Source organism: Panthera tigris, chromosome A1 (assembly GCF_018350195.1).
Source record: "Panthera tigris isolate Pti1 chromosome A1, P.tigris_Pti1_mat1.1, whole genome shotgun sequence".
In the NCBI taxonomy this organism is placed as follows: Eukaryota; Metazoa; Chordata; class Mammalia; order Carnivora; family Felidae; genus Panthera; species Panthera tigris.
In genome coordinates, this window is record NC_056660.1 from 47,870,882 (window position 1) to 47,897,171 (window position 26,290).

General features: G+C 36.9%; 1 protein-coding gene across 9 annotated transcripts in view; it reads right to left on the reverse strand.

Annotated features, from left to right (window-relative positions):
- The window catches only part of KLF12 (Kruppel like factor 12), a 1,146,238-nt gene that overhangs the window by 123,881 nt on the left and 996,067 nt on the right, over positions 1-26,290 (reverse strand). For all 9 annotated transcript variants that reach the window (XM_042978247.1, XM_042978214.1, XM_015543647.2 and 6 more), the window contains one exon: positions 21,480-22,026. In XM_042978247.1, coding sequence (XP_042834181.1) covers positions 21,480-22,026 — 547 coding nt within the window. The remainder of the gene's footprint in view (positions 1-21,479; positions 22,027-26,290) is intronic.

Consider the following 26,290-nt stretch of genomic DNA (forward strand, 5'->3'; position numbering starts at 1 on the left):
TCACTCTCAGCCTCTTAAAATTCTTTCCTCCCTTGGTTTCATGATGGGCACATTTAAGTCCTGTAGGCCCTGTCACTGTTTTTGTAAATAAAGTTTTATTAAATCATGCTCATTTATTTGATCTCTGCCTGCTTTAGTGACTCGATGGCCGAGTTGAGTAACCGTCACAGACACTCACATGGTACACCATAAAATACCATCTGGCTTTTCAGAGAAAGTATTTATTGACTCTATTGTATACCGATTTTCTTGAGTCAGTCAGTTCCTCCCTCCTCCCCTCCCCACATCCCTCTTTCCCTCCACACCTCCCCCTCTTTCTTTTACCTTCCTCTTCATCTCCTCTTTCTGCATACATCCAAATGTTCATTTTCCTCCGGAGTTTCCACTATCTACCCTCTTCTGCTTCTCTTTATGGGCGAGCTTCTTATTAATTCCACACAATTCCACACTTCCTACAATCTCAGTGACTATCTCCGAGGAAATGAATACCAAATTCGCGTTCCCACCTCTGATCCTTCCCCTAAATTCCAGTCTTCTATTTTTGGCATCCTACTTCCACCTGATTATTCCAGTCATTTCAGACTAAGTGCTATTCTTCTTTAGAGTCTTGATTTTATCCATCATTCCCTTGGTCACCCAGGTTCAAAACTCTCATTCATTTGTACTCCTTTAAGGAAACTAATTGCTACTGCTTTTACCCCTAAATTTTTCTGGAACTGCTTCCTTCCCTTTTGTACTCCTTCCCAATGAACTTTCTCAAGGTACCGCTATATACCTAAGTCTCATAGAGCATTTTTCCAGTAACTGAATGGATGCAGGGCTTTCCTCAAAAGATTCCCTATTTAAAAACCTTGAATTTTCCCACGATCTAACAAATACAGTTCAAGAGCCCTCCCCAATTATTCCACAATTCATTTTTCATTTGGAACTCTGATGAATCTTATCCTCAAGGCTCCTTCCTTAATCAGCTATATCTGGCTATTCCCTTCCATCCACATTCAGGCAACAAAAATCTACCCTTCCTATAGAACGATGTCTTCTTCATGAGACTTCATTTCATTTTCTAACGGTACATAATCTCTCCTTTTCAAAAAAAAATGCATACTTCGTACTTACACATTTTTATGGAACCCTTGCACTTTCCATTTTGAATTATACCTAAGCATAGTATAGTTATTTTACATCCCTTATTATTCTGTCTACGCCTTGAGAGGAGAGCCATATCAATTATACTCTCTTGTACACAGTGAAATATAACATTGACTGATGATGATGATGGTAATAAATGCAGGTCCCTATTTGAAATGGTCACAGTGGTTCTCAGTTGGCAAAGATTTTGCAATGTAACGATGAAAGTGTCTAGTTCACATTTTATTTTAAAAATCACATTCTGGCTTATATTCTAATATTAACATTGTTGGGGGAAAAGTCACAATCATTAAATTTCTATTACTCGGTAAAGTCTCAGATAATTATATTTTGGGCTTGACTAGGCCAATGAATGACATAGAAATGGAAATGTTTGTAACTTTTCGTCACTTTTTACCTAAATTACATTTAACAGGCTTTTCTTTTCCTTCAGGAAAATATTTTAAATAGTTAAACATACCTATCATTTCTATAATATGAGCTACTGCTTGGAAACTTCAATGAAGGAATTTAATCATTTAAAATACAGCTTAAAAATTAACGTTTGTTGAGAGTATTACAACAGTGACTAGGTTTCATTTTTCTAAAGAATCATGACTAAAACTACTTTTCATATTTGTAAAAAGAAAATGAACACAGATTTACAACTGTCTTATTTCACTGGAAATATGTCTTAGAGCACAAAAGGCTTTTGTGATTAAAGAGTTCATAAAATTTTCCATTAATAAGTGGGCTTTTACACTATGCTTGGTAACCTTATACAACTCTCCAGAGTCGGCTAAGAGCCTTGAACTCTAGGAGCCCTCTGAGATAATCACGACACCACCATTTCCTGTTTCTTTCCATTTTGTCAATTCATTACTGCTCAAAACCCAAGCTAACCAGCTTCCATCAATTTATTCAAGTGAATCCACTTTAAGCAGGGATGATTTTAAACGCTTACTAAAAAAGTGATTTTGTGGTGAGCGCGTATGGTAGATAATGAAATCACCAAACTCATGTTCATGTGGAATGCGGAGAGATTTTAGGCATTATACCATGGCCTTTTAATTCACTCTTCTTATTTCACTTGGTCTTTTTGCTCTATTGGTTCGTAGACTGGATACAATTAAATCTTTCATGAAACAGACTGAGATCTGCTATAGTAAGTTTAAGTACCACTGAGTCATGGTCCTTGTCTTAGTTAGGTGCTGTGGCCTGCAGAAAACCAACAAAGTTGGCATGCACAACTACTATGGCACATTTAGAATCAGTGTTGCTGTTGCCATCCTACCTTTCAAATACTTTGCTCTCCATGCCTCCTTTTAGGATATATTTAAGCCAGCTAGATTACAAGTTAAGTCATAATCTATAATAGTGATTTCACCTGTCCTCTATGTGGGAGACCCTTAAAATTCTTGAAGATATGTTCTAAGACCATCAAAAATTCTCAAATTTGTGAATTATTTGCACATGCCACAGAACCTTTCTATGGCTTCCAAGGCTGCCCGTTATCCCTTTTCACTGTCACTTCTGGCCTCTTCTTAAGACTTTCTCTTTCCTGGGGCGCCTGGGTGGCTCAGTCGGTTAAACCTCCAACTCTTGGTTTTGGCTCAGGTCATGATCTCATGGTCATGAGAGTGATGGTCATGAGATCCACGCTTGGCATGGAGCCTGCTTAAGATTCTATCTCCCCCTCTCTCTCTGCCCTCCCCCTCTCTCTCTGCCCTTCACCTATGCTCTCACTCCCGACCTCACACGCTTTCTTTCCCTCAACAACAAAAAAAGACATTCCCTCTCCTTGGGTTCAAAAATGGTCACACTTGTCCTCGCACCCTGTAACACATTTCCATCTAGTTTTAGACTTCTTGTGCTCATCCTCATATCAATCATTAAAAAATATATATGAGCGTTTTCTTTCTCATTTGATTGGTAATTTACACATACCCATGCATATATTCTTCTCCACAAACAACTCACAAGAGTTGCTTTGTGGGGCACAAGCAGAGGGCACAAAGCACCACTAAGACGAGTCCCGTAGCTGGGAGGCTCACTCATGAACAGACTCCCATGTTCCCATGACTCAAACTTGTAATTTAGCAAAATATCTATACTGCATACCAGACTTCTGGGGGACACTTGAGAAATACAGAAATCTTAGACGTTTTATCTGTGAATGCTACTGTGATGTCTACTGTGTTAAAATCATGGAAGGTAAATTTGCTTTATGAGGGCAAATGTAGGTGCTGACTCTTCTCTTTCTAATTTATGGCTTTGCATTGTCCTAACCTGGGGTGAATTTGTATTCGAAAATGACCTGTATATATCTTTGCGCCAAAAAGGAAGTATTGCTACATATTTTCCTCTGTTTCCATGTAGGTTGAAGCGTGTGCTTGTTCATGTCCTCATTTTATGCCAACTCCAAAGAGAGGAATTTGCCTTGTAAAACTGGATTAAAGGTGCTTTCCGTGTCATGTCTATGTTTGGTATGCTTTTGTAAGAAAGGATAAGTCTATTAGTTTCCACCGATCCCTAACAAGCTTTTTTGTTTTGTTTTGTTTGATTTTAGAGACGTTATTTTGACGCTTTACTAACCATTCCCCTCCCCTTGAGATAATAAATTAGCAAGTCTCTGAGGATTTTGGTGAGATCCCTACACCAAGAAACGGATCATACTTCCTCTGGCCTCAGGTACATCCATTACATTGGGGCTCATTTGCTCAGACCTCTTTCTGAGTCCAGAGATGCAACCCTCAGACATGGGGTAGGGAAGAAGCCCATACAGGCAGGTGATGTGGACTCCAGAAATGACTCTGGAAGAACAAGGTCAAAGCTGTAATTCTGCCTAGAGATGGGCCAGGCAGCATAAATATTTTGAGAACACTATTAATATACGCTATATTGAGAGAGAATATGGAAAGTACACATTAGTCTTTTTTGCTTTCTTAACTTTAAGCTGGGTTTACAACTAACTTCTCTATGAAAGTCCATCTAGGTTCTGTGAAAAGAGAGTTTCTGAAGAAGACACAGGCTATCATGGAGGGTGAGGTCTTGGGTTTTCCAAGGCAAATGTCTGGTAGACTGGGTTATGCTTGAGGATGGTATATTTAGGTGTTAAACACAAAGTGTGATAGTGTGTTTTCTTTGAACATGGTAATAAAGAAATGTAGATTTTTTTTAATTGGTAAAAGCCAGTGACACTTACGTTTGGATTACTTCTAAAATTTATAATGTCCTAATAATATGCATTCCAAACATCATTTACCCTGATTTCCTTAATCAAAGCTGCCAAGTCACCTCCTCAGCACTAAGCATGAGCTGTCCCTGAGGCCAAGCAGAGATCTGAGAGGCCAGGATGGTTCGTTATAATCCACGCAAGTTCACATGCTAATGACGGGGATCTTCCTTGGTGTCTACCACATTTATACGATCAATTAAAAAAGATGTCAGGGGCCAAATCAACTCTTCAGCATTTATATTCTTTTTTCTCTTTCAGCTACTCCAAATCCTGAAAAGTTCTTCTTTCCATTGTCTCTCACAGCCAACAACATTTGGTGTGAAAGATAAAACATTAAGAACCATTTACCATACGATCCATTATTTTCTTTCTCATAAACTTGCTTATAAATTATTTATAGCTTTCTTTCACATCATTTTTATTTAAGAAATTTCCCCACAAATATGGAATTCCACACCTATTTATTCTCCCAACGGATTAAAAAAAAATCCTAACATTTTCAGTATTTCAGGTCATTAAAAAAAGTAAAATATTACAGAAAAAGTTGTTGTTTACTAATTCGTTTCCTTCTTCCATAGTATCCTGGTGTATTTAAGTTTTTATCTTTTAACTGCATATATATCAATAAATGAATACAGTTTTGTTCTTTGAAAAACTGTATATAGGGAGATCATATTCTACAATTTATGTTCACTTAAAATTGCATTTGAGATTTCTTTACCTTCTTTCATTTAAAATTTTTCTAAAGTCTCAAGTCAGTCTGTGCATCTCTTCTCCTCCCAAACACAAGCAGGACTTAGCATGCTAGCACTACCCAGTGAACACTCCCACCTTCCCCCATGTTCTTCTTCATTACAATTTGGAATTTTGATTCATGTTCCATTTCCAAGAGTTAATTGAAATTTGTTTCTTCTCTTTTTTGTAGGTATTGACTTATACTTTTAAAACAAGTTCTAGGCTCACCTCTTCTTCTGGGTTTTCTTTCTTCAAAAGCATACCCTTAAGTTCTTTCAGCAAATTTGTGTGCGTGGTAAACTCTTAGCCAACATATGCTTGAAATAAATTTTATTTTGCTGGCAAGTGAATCTAGCTGAGAAGAGAATTCCAGGATCCCTCACTCAGTCCTCTGAAGAGATGACTGACTTGCTCTCTGGCAGTTGTTGCTGTTGATAGTCTTTGTTTTTCTTTAATTCCTTTGTTGATAAACTTTTGAGATTTTCTTTAGGACTCATGCCTGCCAATTTCAGGGCTGTGTGTCTGGATGCGGATTTATCTTTACTGATTCAACTATATTCTAAGAGTCATGGCTTCCCTAATTTTCCAAATCCCCGTATTTCTCTGAATATTGCTTTCTGAGTAACAGGTTCTACCTACTCCTATTTTATACACATCCTTTTAGATCAACTTTGGAACACGTCAATTCATATCTCGCATCTTTTTCTGTTGTTGTTTTTGTTGATTTTTCCACTTTATGTTGTTTCCTGGGTAAAATTCTCAGTACCGTCTTTCAATTCATACATTTTTCCACTAACCTTTCTCAACATGTGGCAGTTGCCAAAACGAGAACTTGGGAATTCTCTACATTTATCTTTTCCCTTGTCCTCAACATCCATTTGGGCAACAAGTTCTGTCCACTGGATTTGCACTGGCACTGCCTCTGGGTGGGCCTTTGCAAATTCTCACCTGCCCCCATATGCTAACCCACCGACTTACAAGCGCTCGCCCTGTAGCATCCCGTTCATATAGATGCCCCAGCTTGGCACACAATAACTCCTTCTTTCATATTTCCAGGATTATGCATCTTTTTTTTTTTTTAAATGCCTTTCCTTCTTCCTTTTACCTATGTGGATAAGGCAAGCACACACTGTCCTCTAAGAAAAATCCTTCTGAAATGATCACCACCCCTCCCAACCACTGAGCTTTGTGCCCCTTCCTTTGTGACCTGCCTGTGTGTGTCTACACTTATCTGTGTGACAGAACTTCCCATTATAGCTGCTTTGCCTCCTCCATTCACTCAGCTATAAGCTTCTCGTGGGCATCATCTGTGCATCGTAAATGTGGCTGAATCATATACGTGCACTGAATCAAACGGCTAAGTAAACAAAAAGGAAAACATGGAACAATTCCTGTATAAGGCAAAAGGTTAAAAAAAATGGGGATTAAGTTTTTGTTTTTTAATAAAAGCAGCTCAAATGTTTTTATTACCGTTCAGTAACACTACTGGCAGTTCAGGGTTTGGTTTTGTTTTGTTTTGATAAAAAGAAAGCAAGAAAGAAAACAAATCGGTGCTATAATCATCCCATTTAAATAATAAATAATTTAAATAACAAATATGAAGACTTTTCCTCCATATAAATGGCATACCATAGGCAATAAATAAGTTTATGATAAGCCAACCAATTTCATTTAGTTTATAAAGTACAATAGTTTCTAGGTGGTATCAGTTTTAACGTGTGAACATGTATACACAAATACACGTGTCTGTGCATGTTCACGTGTGTGCATTTATATATACATGCGTAAATAAGGTATAGTACACCAAGGTGTTCTTTGAGCCTACTCTAGCATGCCCGGATAGGAGATGGCCACTGCATCTTACAGCCTACAAATATTCAAGACCTCTACACAAATCACCCACTGGCTAGATGGTAACAATATGGCTGATGCTCCTTACATCTTCTGTGAAAAAGCAATGGTATAATCTTATCAAGTAGTACAGGAGTCTGTGATGGCTTACTCTGCTGTTAGGAAGGATAATTCTACTCCCAATGTTTATCGTAGTTAGAAATACAGAGCACAACCCTGAAAAATAGCTATAAACCATTCAGTGGCTTATTTAGGCTTGTAAACTGAAAAAGCTGTAATCTTCCATTTATATCAGATATAGAAAATTACACAGTTAAAGCTGATTTAAGTTACAGTTGAAAGGGGGTTATTTTTTAGTATGAGGGGCTTATGATGATGATTACTATAAAAAATGATCACAAGTGGCCAAGGAAGGAGAGAAATGGGCCTGTTAGTCGTTATTTTACTTGCAAGGTGGATAATGAGACGATAAAACATGTAATTGGAGGTTATACCACCTTGATTACTGTAGATTATACCAATGGGTACAACAACGCCATTAAGCAAGCAGTGCCTCACCAGTTAGTGCTCATTTGTTGGATGATAAATGGATTCTGTTCCATTATAACCGTCACTTTGAGAATGTGTTGGAAAATACCTGCTATCCCATATCACGATACCAATCAATTCTGGACAGCATATAAGGTACTTTACTCTTTGATACACCTAATAAAATGAGATCTACAAAAAACATAGAAAAGATACTATTTGAGACTCTGAAGAGAAACGAAAATGGGAAAACGTCAGATCTTACTATGAAGCTATTCTCTGTAACCAAACACACATTTTATGGAATTTATTTTCCAATTTTAAAAAAGGCATTCTGGAACATCTGCTGTATAAGCTAGGATAATTCTAAAACTGTAATGCTATAATGATTATTAGCTATTGGCTAGCGCTTGGAATTTTATTGAACTCATTAATCTAAGAAAAATAAATATAATTATAACAGTAATAATAAATGCTGGCTGCATTTTTATTCTGTGGCTTCCATTTGTGTTTTTCAGAAAATAATCATGACCCCAAATGAGGCAAGACAGAACAGGCATGTCTGTGTTGTATATGTCTGTCGAACCAATTCTCTGCTCAAGAGAGCTCCAGGCAGGGACCAGATATGTCTAAAAGTGACAGAGATGTCGATCTCTGAAACTCAGTGAACCACACTTTGACAAAATTCCCCCACACCTAGAAATGTTAACCTACAGCTCGAGGCTGTTTTCAATGCTGCGAGATGCTGGACAAATGAAAATACAGAATACGGTAATGCCAATATTTAGCAACATGGAATTACTTCATGCAACTTATAGATAGGCAGATATAGAGCTATAGATTTAATACATAACAAATTTTAAGCCTTGACAAAAATTAACATTCCTTAAAAATACAACATATCTAACTTGAAAAAAGATAGAATTGGATTTGTACTGATGAATTTTCTACATAACCCAGGCATACCTCTTTAAGCATCAAGTCCAACTATGGCCAGTAGCTTGAGGGCATTAAGATATTTTGATTTTATTGAAGGCTCTATCACTAAGAAGCTGTGTTCCTTATAAGGAGCAGAGGAAGGGACACGAGTCTCAGTTTTCTTATCTGTAAAAGACAGGCCCTAATACCCATACATCGGTTATTGTAAGACTTAAAGATGATGTATGTAAAGCACAAAGAACATATAGGCATTCAATAAAGGTTAATTATTTAAATGATTTTTAATAAATATCTGTATAAGATTTATTACCTACTTTCTTTGTTGCCTAGTTCAAATAGACTGACCATAATTTAACCTTTCTTTCATTACTAATGGTCATTATTTCAAAAGCAATTATTGTGCTGTAATAAAGTATTATCTCCAAGGACTAAAGAGCTGTGTGAGCCTATTTACTCTAATCCCAAAAGACCTTGCTGTGATTTTTCAAGTTCTTATTTTAATAATAATTTTCACACCTTCTTTGTTAGGTGCCACTTTTTGCTCTCAGCTCACCTACTAAAGGGAGTTTCCAAATTTGGGCAAGGGGCTGGCATATGAGAATCTCCGAGGGTATGGAGCATTGGTAGATTGGTAATGCAAAACCAGTCGGTCTATTTTCCTTTATTAAGGGAAACTACAGAAAGTGAAAAGCTACAGCATTCTTGTGGCCACTGGGAAAACATGAAAACATCTACTGAGACAACATTTCAGGGGATCCAAGTCATAAAAATAAAAATTGAGAAATATTCCTCTCAGCTATTTTTCCTTTGCAGTTTATTCGCTACTTTCTCTCTATGCCCAGCTGGAAAATCACGTTCACAAAGGATGTAAGAAGTATATCTAAACTAAGAGCTAAAAGGTTTTACTTTTCAGAGAAAGGATCTCAGATCCTCTTCTGTAAGTAATTCGTAGCATATATCATGCAAGCGGTACGTGTTTTATATTCTAGGCGACGTATGTGTGTATGAGTGCATTACAGCCTACAATTCAGTAAAACCACACGATTCTTTATTCTTTATGTCCCCTCCATTCTCTGCCCTCATTGTTCACTTTTCCTGGTCTGGAACACTTCCACCTACTCTGAGTAGCAAAACCTTATGCTTCTTTAACTTTCGACCTCAAATGTGACCTACTCTACCTTCATTATAACAGATGACTTTGTCTAGAGTCTAATTCATGTTCTCTGGGGATTTACAACCTAGGTCTCTTGAATGGTTCCTCTGTCTTAAAGGGCTCTGTGTTTATAGAGGACTGATTTAAAGCATCCACTCCTGACAAAGGCCACACCAGAAATGATTAGGGAGCCCTTGGATTTAGCACGGGGGGGACAAAAATGCAATCACAAAATTGACAATTCCTTCTCAACACAGATTTGAAACAATTCAGACAAAGCTGTTTCAGGTTTGTGCTCGGGTTTGCTTAATATACCTTTAAGATTAGAGATCTGTGGCAGGAAACCAAATCTTTGTTTTATGGCTGCAACAAATAGGCCCACCACGGTAAATATGTCGTTTATTCTTTCTCACCAAGAGATATTCACTGCGTAGTGCAAATAAAAGTAGCATTTTCCTTCTACTTAAGGTTCGTTAGATGAAATTTATGTTTTTAAAATGCACTGCGAACACCAAAATCTGATTGTACCATTATCAGCTTTTAAATCAAAACAGCATGCTATCTGGTAAGGACGGGGGAACTGGTCGATTTATTTCATAAAACTTTATGTACAAAGAGACAGTGTCTATGAACTTAATGGAGAGAATATAGAGTCTGGAGGGGTAATTTTTATTACAATTTATAGTGGGATTATCCATACTCCACAGTTTTCAGATTTTATTGAGATTTTATGGTACTACGATGCTGACATGGTTAACTGCAGTGGGGTAGGAGGTATAATTGTTTCTTCCTGACTAGGAAATGAAATTGGTGTTACTGTTATATAAGAAACCTATAGCAGACTCTATTAATTGCCTGGCTCCAATCAAAGACACTATTTATCCTAGTTTCACAGGTAAAATATTTTACCTGAGGGTAAAAGGATAAATAAGAACTGACTATAATTTTCACACGGCAATATCTTTTCATTAAGAACATGTTGAAGTCATACGAATACTTCTCACCCACGGGGGCTCAATTCTAGAAACTATTAAAATCAAAATCACAGCAAGCATCTATAATGTACACCAAATATCATTCTTTAACATTAAGTACTATGAAATAAAACAAATTTGGAAACAGCAATATGCTCAAGAATGCCAGGGAATTGCAGATGGCCCAATGACATAAAATAGTAACAGCTTTGGGAATGGTTTTCATTCAGTCTGCAAACACTTAACTGTTTATTGAATGCCAGACACTGGATAAGGCAGTAACACAATGATACAGATATCATTATAATATAGTTATACGTTATGTTATATATTGAGTCAAATATATTGAGCCTATATATATATATATATACACACACACACACACAAATAAAATTTCATATATATATGTATAATGTATATGTATATATATATGTATATATATGTATAATATATACATATAATTATATATATTATACATATATATATACTTGCCTTATAATTTAGTATGTACCTTTCCAGAAAAAAAGGCTGGCTTGCTTCCTTCCTTCCTTCCTTCCTTCCTCCTTCCCTCCCTCCCTTCCTCTCCCCACCCTTTCTTTCTCTCTTTCTTTCTTTCTGCATGCCAGGTCTTTTGCCAGAGAAAGAAAGGGCCTTCCAGGGAAAGGAAAGTGTATGGACAAAGGTAGATTTGTCATCACGGAAAGCCATGGAAACGGTAGGTGGGACATGAGCCATTCCTGGACATGAGACATCCTTTTATGGTTAAGGTTTAGGACTATAGACCAACACTGCCACAGCACTCCTTAGCATCTCGAATAAAACATTGTACATATGTCAGACTACATTAATTTATTCATTTGTTCATTCATATCTTCAATAAATATTTACTGAGCACTAACTAGTGTTAGGCACAAAGAAATGTGTTGGGAAAACAGTAGCTAATGAAGCTTACATGGATTTTGGGAGACCCCAACCTATTTTAATCTAGCAGTATATACCACATATAAACTTATGTTTACGTAAACATACATACACATACAAACAACTTGTTTTTGTCAACTGAGGAGCTTATTATTAGTGTGGTTCACCCCCATTATGTCCCAATAAGTCTATCTTTCCCCCAGGAAACTGAGAAACCCATAAACCATGAGATTATCTTTCTAATTCTACCCTGTTTCTACTGAACTTCCTCTAAGCCCCTAGTTACTGAGGAGGAAGTTCCTCTGATGAATTCTCCAAGTTATTCCAGTTTCACCAAATTCTATTTTTTGTCTTCTTGAGTTCTTGCTGTCTCAGAAATAACTCTCCACTTATCTTTTATTTTTCTTCTATGACATTCAGCAAAACTTGTTAGTAGCACACAAGTTGGCATATGTATGTTTCCATTTATCCAACAAACATAAACTATAGTTTAAAAAAAAACAAGCATAGATACACAGAGAGTTTAACATTTTATTTCTACTAAACAGAAGTCACATACAAATCTACAAGACGGAAAGTGGGACAAGTGGGTAGGAGCCACACTTTTTTTTTTTCCTTGTCCAAATTAAATATAGTCTCTTCTAAAAAGTATGTATTTCATATACTAGAGCTCTAAAAATGAAGTAGGTAAATTATGTTTCAAATTTAGGTTCAAGTTTTAATTGAAAAGGGCATGGTCACTGTACTCCCTCACAACCCTAAGCTAGACGGGAAAATCTGGGAGCAATCAAAATAATTAGGCTATAGACTCTTGCTTTTCTTTTAAGTTCTACCACTAGATGGCAGTACAAAGACTGTCATTTTCAACATAAGTGGCTTAGTTCCATAATTTACAGTTCTAGGATTGGTGATTTGGTGAGATACAGATGAAAAAAAGGAACAGAGATTCAGAAATAGGTAGAATGGTGAGTAGTGGGGAGAGACAGAAAAGACCAACAGGGAGAAGGAAGATAAGTAAATGGAAGGAAGTGAAGAGTGAGAGGCAGAGAAAAAATTTGGAGCCATGGCAGATACTTTGAGAGTATGCAGGAGGTGCAGGAAGGAGAAAGGAAGAAGAAAGGGGCTGAGGCAAAGGTGAGAAATCCACTGCAGTGTTTTTCAAGCTTTCTGGACAGGAACCACAGCAAGAAATACATATCTCAACATGACTCAGTGCACACACATACACTCTTACAGTACCACATTCACGGGTATGTAAATTAATAGATTACTCAACAAAGTTTCATGATATAATACTTATTTGGGTGATATGCTCAGATTTTTAAGAAATCTCCATTTTATTTCTTTAAAACTGCTGATTATGAACTACCAAATTGATTTCAAGATTCATCAACAGGAAAAACACCCACAGTATGAACAATAGTGCTTCAGTGTGCTGTAAAGTAGAGCTGACTTTTAAGAGGAGTTATTTGAAAAATCTCCATATCTGGGAGCAGGGGATATTCTTGGCCATATAATCAGTTCGATAAAAATCTGTTGAATAAATGAATTAACAGGTAGAAGAAAAAAGATGGTGAAGCCACTGGTCATGAAGAGCACATACAACTGGTCAATCAGGGTAGCATATCTCCCTCTATATAAAGATAACTGGAGGGGCGCCTGGGTGGCTCAGTCGGTTGAGCGCCTGACTTCAGCTCAGGTCATGATCTCACAGTCCGTGAGTTCGACCCCTGTGTCAGGCTCTGTGCTGACAGCTCAGAGCCTGGAGCCTGCTTTGGATTCTGTGTCTCCCTCTCTCTCACCCCCCTAACCCACTCATGCTCTCTCTCTCTCTGTCTCAAAAATAAATAAAAACATTAAAAAAAATTTTTTTAAGGTAGCTGGAGAAAAATCGAGTATGTGATTATTACTCTGTAAATTGGTAGTTCTTTTATTTATTAGATAGGCAAATATCATCTTGTTCGTTTCTAAAGAACACAAAGAATATCAGTTAATCAAATTCTCAATTAACAATGGAGAACAGGCAAAGAGAAAGAACTGAGAAAACAGTTACAGAGCTTGGAACAGAAAAAGTATTATTAAGGGAATAAGAAAAAATAAGGAAGAGAAACTACAGCCAGAGAGTTGTAAATAATTAAAAGGCCAATTTAAAATAGTGCCAGCAATAATTTTAAGGCCAAGTTTCCCTCTTAGATCTTACGGTCTTCCTTCTTCATTTGTTACTATAGGTCTTAAGAGTGATTTGACATGCAGATATATTTAGATGGCTGGATAGGTTTCCAAAGGTCTCTTGAATGAGTATATACATTCAAAAACCATCAAACTAATTCTATAAATACCTGCAATCTAATACGCAAAGTAAGAACTTCCTTCTGGCATGCTAGCACCTGTACTATTTGAAATCAAAAGCTTTATATTTAAGTGAGAACTATACTTTTATATTTATTATATATGATAACTTCATATGTTTCAGAAGAGAAAAAATTTGTTTCTAAAAAATGAAACCGCAAAGGAAATGAAAGCTATTATATTTCAAAACCCAATACCTAATGTTCAACGTATTAAATATCACCTGAGAAGCTTCTCAGGTGTGGTGAAAAATGAATGTAGCAACTGCATGAGAATATTTATTAGTAAAATATCATATTTAAGCATGTATTCATTTCAACATAAATTCAATCTTTGTATTAAAAAACGAACTTATCCAACAGGTTAAAAATGCTGTGGTAGCTAACAGTTTGTAATAGAATGAATACAAAGACCATTTTGTTAACCTCTTGCTTTAACTACTTTAATAGATGATTTTTCTGATTTAGATCTTCCCCTCCCTAGGTAATATCGACCTCTGAGTGAAGTCTCATCTCTCTCTCAATGTGGATTCCACCCAGTTTCCTTACTCTCTCCTTTTTCTCTTGTTTCCCCTTTGTTCTTTTATTTAACTGAGGCGGTGGGGGCAGGTTGGGGGCGGGGTGGCGCGGAGAAGCCAATCAAACTCACTCTTCGACATTTTACAGTTTACAAGGAGCTTACTTAGAGTTTTCTCTTTTCTGCTAATTCTCTTACAATAGTTTAGACAATTTCTGCCTTCTCTGTGACCTAGTTATTACTGTCAACTCTTAGAACCAAACCAGTCTATGCCAGAAGAAGCAGAGGAATTAGAAGACTGCAGTATTTCAGATCAACAAGAACAGAAGAAGCCAGTTTTTTTTTTTGAAGGAAGCTATTCAAGCTCTTGCACATGCCCAGAAGTGAAGATAAAGATAAATTTCTACTCCTTGTTGAAAATCACATAAACACAATGACCTATGCATCTGTATAAAATATTCTGAACTCCTATTTACAACTCAGTCTTTCATTAGTATTAGCTGCCTGCTTTTCTCACTCTTTAACAAGTTCCTGCTTTTACTTTTAATAACAGTAGTGAAACACTCAAGTCCTATCAAAGTCTCTATTTAAGAATAATAAACCAAAGTCAGTGACATGCCAGTCCCACTTCCCAAAAGGCAGCATTAAAAAATATATATTAATGAAAGAACATAAGTAACTAAATGGTTCGTCAACAAAAACCAAACGCAGACCTCAACTATGAATCTCTATCTAGAAGTGCTCATAATTAAGCACAAGTAGAAGAATACATTTGCCAAAGGACGCTGTGGTAGTTCGATCACTCAAGAAGACAACCATACACACAGGCATAGGTCAGCTGCCTGGCACTATTCTGGTCATATGGACAGATGACACCGGATTCCACTGAATAGTGAACGAAAAGAGGACATGCATGTGTACGGGAGACAGAGGAAGCGAGTCCGTGACAGACGGATCATCACCTGAAATAAGACATCTTTAACACCACCAAGTGAGAGAGGTGACAGCAGCAGACAATGGAAGATGTGGAGATCTGAAAATGGGGAGTTTCATGGGAGCAAAACTATAGCCACACTCAATGGTCAGGGGAAGTAGAGTCATCCTCTCCAACTAGCTTCGCAGCAATCACTGCAATGACCATATTTCCTTTCACAAATAGAAATGGCACAGGACTAAAAATACACTTGTGGCTTCTTCCTGTTGGCTGCTGAGAAAAGCAACAGCTTGTAGGGAAGAAAATGGGGTGTGAGTATTTCAAATTTGCCCACGACCACATCCCTTTGAAACTCCTGAATGAGTGCTATGAAAATACAGTATATTTTTGGAGGATTCTTCACTGCATCCAAAAAAAAAAACAAAAAAACCCACTCTTAAAAAAGATGACCAAAGGAAGTACATGCCGAAATGGGGTTGGTTTCTTTACAGCAGTATCAACACAATCTACTCAGATATTCTAGGGAAAAAAGTACTTTCTACTCAAGGATCTAATAGCATAACTGCTTTGTCAGGAATAATGTGCTCATCACCCATAATAAGTTGTTTTTCAAGTATGACACCATTAAAAATAGTCTTAATGCAATAAATATGTTGTGTAAAATTCTGGCAGACTGCACTGTTGGGATTGCATTTGTATGGGAGAAAATGTGGCTGCACAGGAAACTGGAGCCAAACTCTGGTCCTTAGGCAATCTATTTATGATGGTCACATGGACAGAAGAATGGGATAGTGGTCAAGGAGAAAAACTGGGCAACGGCGAAGTACCCACCTTGCTGCATGAGGCTTTTTCAGTTCTGATTATTCCAAAGCCCCGGATCAATCACGCCCTCGCTTGGCCCTCATTCCTGGGCATCACGGTGCTATTACCTGTTTCTTCAGCTACACGGAGAAAAGGACCATCTGGGACAAGGGAGGGAGGAGATACGTCCACTTTTTTTTGGCTTGTTAGCTGGGTTTTCACAGACTGGTTATGGTATTGCTCTTTAAGTATTATGAATTTCTAAAGTGTAACATCTATTAATACTCAAATATAAAAAGTAGTTTTTAAGTGACAAATGCAAATTATTTGGAGTTTATATTTTGTCTTGAATTATTCTTTACTTTCCACGAGGTGATGAATGAGAAATGTCTGATCTTAATTCTGGTATCATTTTTATAATTTTCAATGAACCCAAATTGTACTGAACTTTCATTCGTCTGCTTTTCATTGTCAACCCTAGATCATTATCTGCTGTTTTTGCATTTCCTTTCATTTTCCATCATGTATCTTTTTTTTTTTCTAAATATTCTGCCAATCCAGTAAGTTGACTTTAGAATTCATATTAATTACTGCAAGATGTAGGTTACTTCCACAGTATAATATAAGAAACTAACATGCAATTAAGACTTTGCTTCTACAATTCTTCCCTCTCTAGAATTACCCGTTTTCGACTCTCTATTGGATTATTCTTGATAGTACACAAATAGGTTATAATATCTCCTTTTTTAAATCCCTCCCTCGAGAGCCTAAAAGCCTTTCCAGCCATCAATCCATTTCTCTACAACTCTTTCCTGCAGAGCTACTGCAAAGAGCTGCCTAGAATTTCAGTCTTCCCTCACCCCCTCACCTCCCATCTGAAAGCGAACTCACTTCATTCAGTCCTTTGTCCCCACCACTCCCAATGACACATCGTCTGTGTCAACAACCCCATCCTTGCCAAATGTGCAATTCGCAGTCCTCTTCAAGCAGTGTCTTAGTGATTCTTATAAAAGGAAGAATGTAAAAAGTAGTCATGTCACTTTCCTGCTCAAAGCTCCCGTTCCAATGGCTTCCTATCATATTTAGGAAGATAGACAAGGACCTCACCATGTTCTTTGATGCCATACATGACCTGGCCTATTGCTATTCCAATTGCTCATGGCCTGCTCTCCTACTGCCCATTCCCTCCTGTTCCACCAGCTGCCTTGTACTTCCTCCCCAAACCAGTCATGCTCACTCATGCTTCAGGTCTTTACACTTAGGAGTTCTTTCTGTAGAGGTCTTCCTCAGGTACTATTATCATGGTTTGTATTTCAGATAGGCCTTCTGCGGTTATACCTAAAACTGCACTTCTCTCTTTGGACTTCCCATCCCCTTATCATGGTTTATTTTTCTTCATAGCTCTTACACCATCTGACATACATTGTTTGTTTCTTGCACTAGAAAGTAAGGTCCATGACAGCAGGCACTTGCTCATCTTGGAACCCCAATTCTCAGAATTTTACTTGGCATATAGTTTTTTCAGGAGGAAGGGAGGGAGGGAGGGAAGGAAACAATCCTAAACTTGCCTTCATCCAGGCAATAACAAACTAAGAACAACTTTGCTTGTGATTTGTTATGACCCTTATGTTTTTCTGCTACTAAGTATCTGTAAAAAGTAATGAAAATCTCCTGGGAAATCTACCAAAAACTTCTCCAGGCTGGACTGAAATTCCTTTATGAGGTCAAATAATCCCTTTAGGGTCTTGTTTATAAATAATGTGTCTCAAATTACATAGTAACAAAACTCGGGTGAGATCAGTCTATTGGCTATTCCCTCTACATAGAGAGCTCCCCCTTCTCCGTACAATCGCTTTGGGGGCTAACTTCTTTGTCCTTTTGGTATTAAGAGAAAAAATGTCTTCCCCAGACATTCCTCAGACCTGCTCCGACATCTGGCTTCTCTAGCCTAACCTGCGTTCGTTTGCTATACCTTCCAGAGAGTATGCCATATTTCTTCAGATCATACATCACATTCAAGGCCCAACTGAGATATGTCAGAGCCTACGGCTAGCTAACAACTTGCCATTCTTTTAGACCAATATTCCTTAAATATTTGCATGGGTTGGGTTTTTATCCTCACTGGAAAGCTTTCTCACATCCTTCTGTTGTTAGTCAAGCAAGGTCGGGTGGAGGTTTCACCCTACCATACCCCTAAACCCTAACCACCCCCTCTGAGCATCCTGGTAGAAACATTTCTAATCATATATAACACCCACTGTGAAAATACTTTCATCAAATACACCTTTCTCTACCTGAAATTATAATTAAACTCTCTCCCCTGGGCAAATCCATGAGTGGTTTATGTTTTAATCCAACTTAAGCACAGAATGTCCGTAATTATCAATTATATGATTTTTTGTTTAATGTCGATACCTCCCAGTAGACTATAAGCACTCTGAGATAGAAACAGCATCTGTTTTGTTCAACACTGCATTCATGGTACCAAAAAACGCCTGTTACGTGATAGATGCTCTATAAATACTTGAATGGACAAATGACTCGGTTTATAATACGTCAACTTATAACATGGATAGGTACATTCACAGTTCTTTGTGTAATGTAACATATGATAAGGTAAACTATTTCTCTATCAGAGACCAGATGTGTTGTAACAACTTTAAAAATAATTAGCCAGTACAATCATCTGCATTTATATGAGTTAGTTTTGTAATTGTATTATTAGCATTTTGCATACCCAACTCCCCTACCGTATTTTCTTTTGCTTATCCCTACCAGATATACAAGTCCTACGTGGGAATGGAAAAGGGCTCCCTTTATCACTCAGCCATTTCGATGCTGGCCCAGTGCCCGGCTGCAACTGCAAATGTGCAAAATAAAGACCTGAAGAATTACTGAAATGCCCTTTCTTTTATTCATTCTGTGAGGTAGGCAGGCCTCCTCCACTAGACAGTTTTACCATCATCTAATTAATCAGGTAAACAATAAAAATTAAAAAAAAACTTAGAAAATGCCACAGCCATATTTGTATAATATGGTGATTATAAAAACTTAATACAAACTAATAAAAATAGAAAATAGGGGATGTTTCCAGATAATTTCTCATAGTAAACTCTCATCCCTTATAACCTGCTGTAGTAATGACTTTGAGAAGCATTTCTATACTAAGTTCTTGGGAGCAGTTTTTCATGTGTAAATTCAGTCATTTTTTTTTTCCTTCCAACTTCATGTTTATAAGACAGAAAAAAAAACTTCTCAATATTACTACTTCAAGTATTTTGGAGAGGAGGTTATAATGATATACAATTACAAACATTTTATTGATAGTTGATTAATCTAGACATTAAGCTCTTACTGAATCTCCCCAGTAATCTTCACGGATAGATCATGTTATTATCCCCATTTAATCACTGAAGAAAACTTCCCATCTAAAGCAGTAAGTGACGGTGCTAAGATTTTAGATTCCTGATCTGGAATCTCATGCTCCTAATGTCCATATCACAGTCCAGGGGATTTATGATTGTATCAATTTTTCTCCTTGACATGAGAAGACTAATGAGTAAAAAACACTGCACGAAACTAACAAATACACTTGAGAGCAAATTATACCGTGAGTCTTAACCAAATTCTTCTGCAGAGACACAGTTTCCAGAAAATAATTTTGGCAATATACTTTCTATACTAATCACCCTAAATAAAAATAAAAATAACCTCTCCCATAAAAGGATAATATCAAATAAAAGAGATCTCTCTTTTGTTTCCTTCATTAGTACATGAAAATTATTAAAAAAAAGAAGTCATGAACAAAATTAAAATCCTCATCAATCAACTTCATAATTACAGAAATATTTCCCTTAATGGGTATGGCACAAGGGTTGGATTCTATGGTATACACATACACACACATAAAGTAATATAAAGTAATATAATGTGCAAGGTTCTATTTAAAAATTCCTGATTTTTAAATAATTTATAAACACATCTTTAAATTACAAAAGAAAATAAATACCTAATGTGGCCTTCAGTTATGTTATTATTCAAATTGGTTAGCTCCTTTAGATCAGGAGTATTAGTAACACCAGAGGGGGGTCAAACTAAAGTAAAATCCAAGAAAAGACTCCCTCATCTACCTATTCACTATGATAGTGGTGGGACTAGTTCCTGGCCTTTCCCCATAACAGCACAAAAGACAGAGGTTGCCAGATAAGATCAGAATGTCTGCATCTCAAGTGTGCAGTCTAAAATCTCTGAGTGCTATGAATCATGTGATTTTCTCACTTGGTAATACTGAGAAGGGAAAGTTGATTTTGTGGCTATGAAGAAACTCGATGCAGATAAAACAATAACTTGCCAAAGATGAATGCACAGTTTTGTAGTGAACGTTTGTAAAAACTTCTCTAACTTCGCAATCAACTGCTATTTCTATGCACTGAATCCTGCCTTCTATAAGAACTATAACAATCCATGTTTACTAGCATTTTATGAGAAGGCGGTGTTTATGTAGTCATCGGTAATTTTTTAATTATGCGCTAAAATATGGTATCAACGTATATTTAGTAGTAATATGGTATCAAAGCAAAAAGTAATACAACATTAAGTCTTAACTCATCATCGTTTCCTGGTCCTATAGACAAAATACATACAGAGATACTTAGTTTAAGAGGGAATGAGTCAATGGTGATCAGTATTTTACATTTCTACAGAAGGGTGACTTAGTTTTCAGATTCATGACAAAGGAAGATAAACTCAGCAGCATGATGTTACTATAATTCCTTCTAGTAAAAATTGGAAAAAATAAGAGCTCAGCAATAGGAAAGTAATTTAATGATCAACTGCCTAACAGCCATATAGAATTAGGTAAGTCGGTATTATTAGAGTATTAAATAGACACAAAGCGTCGTCCTGCCTTCTAAATCCTAGAAGGGAATTTTAATACTGCATTTTGAAATATTCCATCATACCGAATCATCCTGTTACTTGAAATGACAATAACTTACACTAAGGTAAGAACTCAAGCTACATGGAGCTTTTGGAGTCAAACGCCTAACTTCAGAATTCTTTTAATGGCAACTCAACTTACAAGCACTTACGCTAAGTATAGACTGTCCTCTCCATCTGAGCACTTGAAGGTAAACATTATTTTGCAAATTAAGATATTTGAATTCTAACGTTAAACGACCGGGTACATAAAAATACAGACTCAATAATACTGAAGCAAAAACTTATGCAAACATGCAGTTAGTTCTTTTAAACTGCTCTACTGAATGGCTGATCAGCTGGGTCTCTGTGGTGTTGTGCACAGAACTTCTCTGGATATGGTGTAGTTGTATACGATTTAGGATCTGCTCACTGAATAAAAGAATAGTTACCTCTAGCGCTGAAATAAATCAAGGCTTCGCTTGTGTCCCTTACCTTTGCCATGGCTTCTCCCATCTTCCAAAAGCGGCACTACAATAGTGTTGTTCACATTTCCAGGTGACCGCACAGCTGTGTAGACAACAGGCACCGACTGTACCACCACAGGGATGCGGTGAACGTGACTCAGTTTGTTAGACTGTAAATTCATGGGACTCGAAGGCGGTACAGGATGGATAATGTGCAAAAACTGCTGGCCTCCCACACCAGACGCGGAGGCGACAAGGGGCCCTGGAGTTAATACTGTTGACGAAGATGATGCTGAAGATACGGATGTTATAACAGTTGGGGATGAGGCTGGACGACTAGAAGACGATGAAGAGGTTGAAGTTGAAGAAGGCGAGGAGGCAGATGCTGTCATGGAAACTGGGGAGGATGAAACGGCTGTGGGGGATGTCCTGGCTTTGTTGATCGACAAGTCCACTGGCTCAGTTTGTGTTTGGAAGTGATCTACAGATAACGAGTCCTCCGGCGGCTCCCCTTTCACATTATTTAGCAACAGGGGAACAGCTTCCATATCGGGGTAGTTGTGGACGTTTGGAGACTGTGGGGAGAAAAATGGAACACATATTGATCTTTGTTAATCATACATTTAACAGGTGCAAGATTTATTACTGGAGTGCTTATTAATTTTTCTCTTATTGCTATGAGATACTACTCATTCCCCAAGTAGTTGAAGGAGTGCTCTGTGACAGTCATTGTGATTAGAGTTGAGAGTACAAAAGTACACAACAGTGTAAGACAAAGCCTCTGCTAGAAAGACATTTTCATCCTATTGGGAGAGACAGACACAGTTGTTAAAATCCAGTGAAACAAGTGCTTTATGGAGCAGAAAAGAGGCCATAAGAACCCAAAAATGAATGGCAATTTTACATAAAATCTCTAAAAGACAAGCATAGTATGCAATGCGTTACCTACTTAAAACTGAGTAAATACAATAGCTTATTCATCTAAAATCACAATTTTTTTAATTAAAAAAAAAAAAAACTATTCATTTTGTTGGCTTGACCCATCCTACCTTTATGGGTCTCATCTTCCTCAGTTATAAAGCAAAGAGATTTTGAATAAATTAGTTTAAATATCCTTTCCAGCCCCACAATTCTACAATTTCATGATTCCAACCTTTACTCAACATGATCGTAATCTGGAGGAGTGAAAATACCTAGCAACAAAGTCAGGAAAAATCACCACATTTCAACTTCATATTTGGTGCAAGAGCTCCCATACCATTCTCATTACCAGCAGAGAAAAAGGGCACAATTGTTAAATTATTAAATATAAATTTTTTTAACAGTTGGGTTATATCTTAACTCTTAGTTACGACATGTTTTTCTCAAAATAATGTACATAACTACTACAAGCATACATTTTAGGAAATAATAATTTTAGGAAAAACTTATTCTGGAAATATTAAATTGCTTATGAATTTTTAAAAATGTAAGATAAAGATAACTTTGTACAAGTTCATTTTCATTCTTTTCAGTTTTAATGAGCAAATTTTAAATAATAAAAAAATCCAAGATTCTACCCAGACTAATGGACTTAACATTTTATTACTGGGCATGAATATAATTTACTCTTAGACTTATTCACTCATAAATTCAACAAGTAGTCACTGAATACCCACTTCCAAGGCCTAAAATGGCCTAAGAATTCTATTACTATATGTCAGGCTAGCCTTATGAGAGAGAATTAGACGGTGACAGATTATTTTGATTTCATCTAATTTGACCAGGCTAACATGGGCACTGTTATAATATTATATGAAGACGAAAAACTGTTTTTCAGCTTCATTATGGTATCGAAACAACAATGTCTGAAATTATCTTAAATTGTTTATTTCATTCTTTGTTTAACAAAAGATTTTTGTTTGCTATTCCCCCTAAAATTTGAGCATACACTTAAAGGAACAAAACACGCTTTTTAAAACCTTTCTTTACAGAAAAGAAATTAGAGCTCCATTCAAAACATACAATAAGCAGTAGTGCAAGGGATTTCCGTTCAACAGCAATGAAAAAAGAAAGATAATAAGTCAACAATGGTACCAGATCATCTTAAAAGGGAAATGGGTTAATGTTTTATTCGTTTTTTTAAATTTGTTTCTAAGCTAAGATGGTTACTTACCCACAAAAAAGTTAAGAATTAGAAAGCATAAAAATAAACCATACAAAATATCTACTGCATGAAATTCTCAGTGCCAAGATTTCACTCTATGTGTTGAAACTGAGAAGTAACTTTTTTAATCTTCTCAGACAGTAAGAAACAAACAACAAAAAAAAACCCACAAACACTGAGCTACTTTTAAAAAAGCTATTAGCATTATCTATTATTATAACTAGAACAGTGTTTTAATTGGTTCTCAGCATTATCATTTAATTTCTTTTTAGAACAATAGAAGATGTTTCTTATTAGTATGTTAGACCCATATAGAAATTCTTTGTTGAGGCTGCTTTCACAAAATATCCCAACTGGTTTGTCATTAACATTATAAAATATGTCACTAAGTACATGTTATGAAACACTGTTTGGCTTCAAATATAGTCTTAATTTCTCTCTTCTTAGAACTGTATTAGATACATCCAGAATTCTAATTTTGGAAGTAGAGGCTATTTCCACCACAAATTTTTCTCCTCCTACCTATCTAGTCAGATATAAGGTTTCTACATAGGTTTACAAACCAAAGACTGAGGTGTAAGTCATCACCGTAGAGACATTTCATACCGTAAACAAAAGACTACTTTAGCAAATTACAGCAATACGGGAGGTAGTCAATATGGAGCTTATTTGTAGAGATGGCTTTTGAGACTTCAAGTGTTACTAAGCTTTGCAAACGACTTCGACTTCTTTGGATTATGAACAGGAGTCCATCTTTTGTAGGTATCTGCTTAATCTGCCACTAAGAAAAATATTTACTCCTTAAACGCTGTTTTATAACAACAAATAAACAGTGTTCCTCTTATAATTCTGTTGCATATACCAGGAAAGCTATGAAGGACCAAATATTAGGAGTCGCTAGGTATATTCAAATATGTGAGAACTACATAGCTTTTACATGAGCTTGAACCAAAATACAGAAAATGATCACAAAGATCACAAAGACAAACCAAATCTTTGAACCGCACACATCAACTTTGGAACCTTGGACACATTATGCATGAATTTATAAGCATCACCATCACAGAGACACATGTTGGTTCCTTCTTCATATGTAGCAGGTAAAAATGTAGCCAACATGTCTCCAGGCAATGCCTCATCAGTATAAAGAGGACAAAATCCTTACTTTACCATTCACCTGTTTACAGTATTGACATAATATTATATCCTTACAGCCATACTTACCTCTTCTACTGGGATAATGAGGCAGGTAAAGCCATCCATGATTGTTGCTTCAGGCTGCACGTACATATATGGAAAGCTAGCAATATTGCCTAAATATGGTTTCAAAACATCTGTGGCATACTTTCGCTCCTCCCTTTTGGAAAGAAAAAACACCTGAAGACTTGATCCTGAAATCATCATATGGAATTCATTTCCTTGTTTTCAGAAGGGGGAAAATTGAAATGCATGGGTTCTCAGGTGAGAATCCATAAATGTATAGCTGTAGTGAGGTGACGGGAACACAGGAGATAGCCAAGAGCGACAACAAAAGCTCTGAGAAACCAAGGCAAACGCTGAATGAGAAGTGTTTGGAGCAGCTAGAAATCGAAAGGACTACATGCATACATCAGACATCTTGTGGGTTCAGCTCTAGACCATGGCAATAAAGTGAATGTTGCAAGAAAGCACGCTAAGTGAATTGTTTGGCTTCCCAGTGCATATAAAAGTTATGTCTACATTAGAACTGCAGTCTTAAGTGTACAAAAGCGTTACGCCTAAAAAAACAACATACATACCTTAATTTAAAAATACTTTATTGCTAAAAAATTGCTAACCTTCACTTCTAATTCTAGTTCTCTTGCTATTTCTACCACATATGCAATTACTTCCTCCACTCAAGTCTTGAATCCCTCAAAGTCAACCAGGAGGGTTGTAACCAACTTCCTCCAAACTCTTGCGAATGTTGATATTTTGGCCTCTTCCCATGAATCACAAATGCTGTTAATGGCAACTAGAACAGTGAATCCTTTCTAGAAGTTTTTCAGTTTATTTTTCCCGGATTCATCAGAGGAATCATTATGGCAGGTACAACGTTGCAAATGTAGTTTTTAATAAGAGTTGAAAGCTGAAATTACTCCATGATCCATGGGCTGCAGAATAAATGTTGTGTTAGGGACAAAAACAACATTAATCTCATTGTACATGTCCATCAGAGCTCTTGGCTGACCAGGTACACTGTGAGTGAGCAGCAATATTGTGAAAAGAATCTATTTTTTCTGTCCAGCGGGTGTCAACAGTGGGCTTAAAAAATTCTGTAAACCATGTTGTAAACAGATGGACGGTCATCTAGGCTTTGTTGTTCCATTTATGGAGCACAGGCAGAGTAGATTTAGCATAATTCTTAAGGGCCTTAGGATTTTTGGAATGGTCAATGAGCACAGGGTTTCAACTTAGTCACCAGCCGCATTGGCCTCTAAAAAGATAGTGAGCCTGTCCTTTGAAGCTTTGAAGCCAAGCATTGACTCCTCGCCTCTAGCTATGAAAGCCCTAGATGGCATCTTCTTCCAATACAAGGTTGTTCTGTCTACATCGGAAATCTGTTATTTCGTGTAACCACCTTCATTAGTGATCGCAGTCAGATCTTCCAGACAACTTGCCGCAGCGTCTACATCAGCACGTGCTGCTTCACCTTGCACTTGGAGGTTATGGAG